Source organism: Coregonus clupeaformis, chromosome 20 (assembly GCF_020615455.1).
Source record: "Coregonus clupeaformis isolate EN_2021a chromosome 20, ASM2061545v1, whole genome shotgun sequence".
NCBI lineage: Eukaryota > Metazoa > Chordata > Actinopteri > Salmoniformes > Salmonidae > Coregonus > Coregonus clupeaformis.
The window spans coordinates 539,450-544,779 of record NC_059211.1 but is presented as its reverse complement, the minus strand read 5'-3'; the positions used below and the strand labels follow the sequence as shown (position 1 = coordinate 544,779).

Sequence of the window (5,330 nt, the reverse complement as noted above, 5' to 3'; positions counted from 1 at the left end):
TACTCCTGTAAGTATGGTGCCACTGCCACCTTGTGGTCGATTTCTATCAAGCATCTCAGCGTGGCCTTACATTTGGTAGCCATAAGATTCAATATGTACAGGTAACTGCCAAAATAATAGAAACACTTGAGTAAATGAGGGATACAAAGTATATTGAAAGCAGGTGCTTCCACACAGGTGTGGTTCCTGAGTTAATTAAGCAATTAACATCCTGTTATCCTTATGGTCATGCATGTGTAAAACAACAAGCTCTCACTGCAGAATTAGATGTTCATCCAAGTTCTCCAAACACATTTCAAAGTTGCTCCAAATGTAAAATGTCGAAGTTCAGGGTTAAGTTAAGTTTAGGCACTCATTGCAAATGGTCAAGGTAAGGGTTAAGGTTTGGTATAGGCTTACAACCCAAAATAAAATAAAAACATTTCCATGAGTGTGATCAAACACGCAACCTTCTGATCCAGAGTCATGGGATCCACCACCTCCGTCCACAATGCCCTAGCAAAACCCAAACCTACTTGATGGTAATAGCACTCACCGTTGCCCCTAGTAGCCGGTTATGAAGGCATTTCTTGTCCTCAGGACGTGGATAGATGTTCAATTTCAACGTCAATCTTGAACGACCTGGCTGGTATAAAAATGCTGGGCAGGCCATTATTTTGGCTACCATGGCTATGCCCCCATAGGATGACAATGCCCCCATCCACAGGGCACGAGTGGTCACTGAATGGTTTGATGAGCATGAAAACGATGTAAACCATATGCCATGGCCGTCTTAGTCACCAGATCCAGCCTGGTCCCATAGACTAGACCTAACATACTAAACTTAAATCCATCAGATCTCAACCCAGTTGAACACTTATGGGAGATTCTGGAGCTGCGCCTGAGACAGCGTTTTCCACCACAATCAGCAAAACACAAAATAATAGAAACTCTGGTGGAAGAATGGTGTCGCATCCCTCCAACAGAGTTCCAGACAATTGTAGAATCCATGCCAAGGTGCATTGAAGCTGTTCTGGCTTGTGGTGGCCCAACGCCCTATTAAGACACTTTATGTTGGTGTTTCATTTAATTTGGCAGTTACCTGTATGTCTATACCGTTCACTTTCCCCTTGACAATATTGTTATCACTGTAGGTTAGAATTTAACTGTAATATCAACATAGGTCTATGACTAAAAAGTCAAGCAACCCCTTCGTTCCTGGTTTGGTTCTAGATTCAGAGATTCATAAATGAAGAGAGAAGCGGTATGACCCACTTTTGAAATTGACTGTGGTTTCAATGAAAAATAAAACACATTCAAATTGAAGTAGCAAAAAAAGACATTTACTGAAGATAAAACAGGTGGGAGGGGGGTTAGAGTGGAAGGAGGGATGAAAAAATAAACGAAGATAAGCAGCAGCATTGAGCGTCCTGAGAGGTGAGGCTCTCATCCTTCTGGATGTTTTCCTCTTTCATGGAAGCCACTTTTGCCTGAAAAAGGAAAGGTAGACAATAGAGAAAAAGCTCTGAAAATAGCTATTAGCACTGGATATTAGTATCAACCTAGTTTAATGATTAACAGTATAACATAATATGATAGTATGAGTATTACTGACAGGCTTCTTGTTCTTCCTCCTAAAAAGTCTCTGGAGAGCTGAGAAGAATCCGGTTCTATTTTTCTTCTGCTTGGTGTCAGGTGAAGAGATTATGTTGTCATCAGTGGTAGAGGTAGACTTCTCTGCAGACTGATCCAGGCTGGTAGCATCAATAGTAATGGTAATTCTCTTTCTCTTGGTTGAAGCATCACCCACATGGAATTCAGGTTGGTTGGAGGCTCTCAGGGCCGTAGACCAGGGTTTCTCAAACTTTTTGGGGCGGGGACCCCTTTTGTGATAGCAAATTCATCAGGGACCCCCTCATAATCAGACATTAAAAAGCATACAAGGAGTTTTACTATGACTTCTGCAGGGCATGGCCGGACGAACTAAGCCTCAAGCGCCTCGGGCCCTCTTGTTATCGGAGAGAAAATTGTTCAGTTTTAAAGATATTTTCCTGCAATTCTACACATTTTGCAAGGAGGCAGAGAGAAAACGTTGCAGTTTTAAAGTTTAAATTACAGTGCATTTATGTAAATAAATAAAAATACAGGAAGTATTTAGTAGAAAAATATATAATGGTGGTGTACTGTGGATACCAATATCCCTGAGAGCCTCCCAGACCCATGTTGCCCAGGGTTAAGAACATAAATTGTACATGAATAATATTGCATTGTATTGTATTACACCCTCTAAACTAATTTCACAGATCCCTTGGCCAAAATTAGTTTAATCTGTTTAGCTATGTTGTTAATATTTACTTAAAAATGAATTATTATTATGTATTTGGAGGGTTGGAGTGAGAGGAAGGATGAGGAAAAACAGAAGCATCATTGTGGGTGCCTTCAGCAGTGAGTGTCCTCAGTGGGTGACTTCAGCAGCGAGGCGCTCAACCACCTAGATGTCCTCCTTCTTGGAAGCCACTTTAGCCTGAAAAACGAAAGGTATAAAATATAGAAAACCTATTTTACAGACAGCCATTATCACTGGATATTAGCATCAAAATAGTTGATAAATGATTATGTTAAGTACAAAAGAGAATTACAGTATGAGTTATTACTTACAGGCTTCTTGTTCTTCCCCCTGAGAGCTCTCCAGAGAGATGAGAATAATCCACACCTCTTCTTCTTCTTGGCAGCAGCAGTTGAAGAGATGTCGTTGATATCAGTAGTAGAGGTAGACATTTTCTCAGCAGACTGCTCCAGGCTGGTAGCACTAGCATCAACTTCACGTAAAGCAACATGGCTACTCTTGGTTGAACCCAAATAAATAGTGATGGTAAGTCTACTTCCCTTGGTTGACACATCAGCCACATGGACCTCAGGTTGGTTGGAGGCTCTCAGGGTGGAGTCATCATCCTGAGACACTAGGTTTGTAGCAGTCTGGAGCAGGTCATTCTCCACAATGGAAACACTGGTAGACAGAACCGGAGATACTAGGCCTGCAGCAGACTGGATCAGGTCATTCTCCACAATGGAAACACTGGTAGACAGAACCTGAGATACTAGGCCTGTAGCAGACTGGATCAGGTCATTCTCCACGACGGCAACACTGGTGGACAGAACCTGAGACACTAGGACTGTAGCAGAATGGATCAGGTCATTCTCCACGACAGCAACACTGGTGGACAGAACCTGAGATACTAGGCCTGCAGCAGACTGAATCAGGTCATTCTCCACGATGGCAACACTGGTGGACAGAACCTGAGATACTAGGCCTGCAGCAGACTGGATCAGGTCATTCTCCATTATGGAAACACTGGTGGACAGAACCTGAGACACTAGGCCTGCAGCAGACTGGATCAGGTCATTCTCCATGATGGAAACACTGGTGGACATAACCTGTAGAGTCTGGAGGAGTGTCAGTGGCTCCCACTCATCCAGGAAGAAGCTCTCTACAGAGGGGAAGCTTCTTCCTTTCAGAGCTGGGGGAATGTAGGGGGTGTACCCAACAGTCCAGAGCAGAGAGCTGTCGATGGCATTCGTGTAGTGGTACTTGTCGCCAAGTACCTCTGCAAAGCTCTGACGGATGTTCTGACTCTCTGACTCTGGACCGTCAAGGGCGTTGAGTTGGGTCACCATTGAGATCCACCCTGAAAGAAACAATATGGCAACACAGGGTAAATATAACAGATTTTTAGCATTGTAAAGAAGGAATATTCTCCTTTTCACTAAAGGCAAAGGACGAGTGTGTCTCAATAATATCTAATTTCTCCTGAAGTGTGCACTTGTTCACTACTTCCCACAAATCTAAAAACATTGGGTTGGTGGAGTCATGGGCTTGTGGGAGTCTAACTATATTTATTATACCAGTCATTTCCTTTCAAATCAGTGAAGTGAACAAATGCACACTTTGGTACAAAGGAGAGATCATTTGGACATATCGTAAGTTTATAACTTCATTTTGCATGGTTACATGGCTTGGTAACTAACAACAAATGCCCCAAGTCATCTTAACCTATGTTATATTTTATATTTCCTTTCAACTAATAATTCAACCTTCAATTAATATTTTAGTTTCAAGATGGAAATTAATTTAATTGTTCTTACCTGAATTTACTTCATTGTCCTTAATGGAACAATGTCTGTCTTCAGAGAGGATAAATGAAAAGCTTGCCATAATGCTGTCTCTCTCGTTGTTTGTCGATCAAGATCTGTTGAATTCTTGAGATTTCTGAACTTATCTCTTGGATTCTGGAGTTCCATGTGATGCGTCAGCATTGTGACAATCTTGGTCGCATGGAGATGGTATTCTTTATACAGAATGGCATTATGCAGTGTTTGGAATCGGAATGGGAATGAAATTCTGTTTACCACACACTCTGGCTATAAACAATATGCAAAGAATACCTCATCGTTGATTGATTTTAAATTGATTATCAAATGTTTATACATTACTGCAACCATGCGCTTTTCCTTACCTGGGCAATGTGCACAAACAGTACATTCGGAAAGTGTTCAGACCCCTTCCCCTTTTCCACATTTTGCTACGTTACAGCCTTATTCTACAATGGATTACATTCATTTCCCCCCTCGTCAATCTACACACAATAATCCCAAAAGTACATTTTGACAGGAAAATGGTCCAATTCACACACTTATCAAAAGAACATCCCTGGTCATCCCTACTGCCTCTGATCTGGCGGACTCACTAAACACAAATGCTTCATTTGTAAATTATGTCTGAGTGTGCCCCTGGCTATCCGTAAATAAATAAATAAATAAAAGAAAATTGTGCTGTCTGGTTTGCTTAAAATAAGGAATTTGAAATGGTTTAAACTTTTACTTTTACTTTTGATACTTAAGTACATTTGAGCAATTCCATTTAAATATACTTAAGTATATTTAAAACCAAATACTTTTAGACTTTTACTCAAGTAGTATTTTATTGGGTGACTTTTATTTTTACTTGAGTCATTTTCTATTGAGGTATCTTTACTTTACCTCAAGTATGACAATAGAGTATTTTTTCCACCACTGTCTATAGACAGGTGTGTGCCTTTCCAAATCATGTCCAACCAATTTAATTGACCACAGGTGGACTCCAATCAAGATGTAGAAACATCTCAAGGATGATAAATGGAAACAGGATGCACCTGAGCTCCATTTCAAGTCTCATAGCAAAGGGTCTGTATTTTAAAAAATATATATATTTAGAAACATTTCTAAAAACCTGTTTTCGCTTTGTCATTATGGGGTATTGTGTGTAGATTGATGAGGATGTTAATTTATTTAATCCATGAAAAAAAAATAAGGCT

General features: G+C 40.5%; 1 protein-coding gene across 1 annotated transcript; it reads right to left on the bottom strand.

The window, feature by feature from the left end:
* Nucleotides 1–1,355: 1,355 nt before the first annotated feature.
* On the bottom strand, nt 1,356–3,654 carry LOC121532529. The gene is made up of 3 exons (XM_045205734.1): nt 3,415–3,654; nt 2,638–3,300; nt 1,356–2,503 (listed from the first exon to the last, which is right to left on the bottom strand). Exons 1-3 carry the CDS (start codon nt 3,652–3,654, stop codon nt 2,471–2,473), a joined length of 936 nt encoding a protein of 311 aa, XP_045061669.1. The 3' UTR covers nt 1,356–2,470.
* Nucleotides 3,655–5,330: the final 1,676 nt, after the last annotated feature.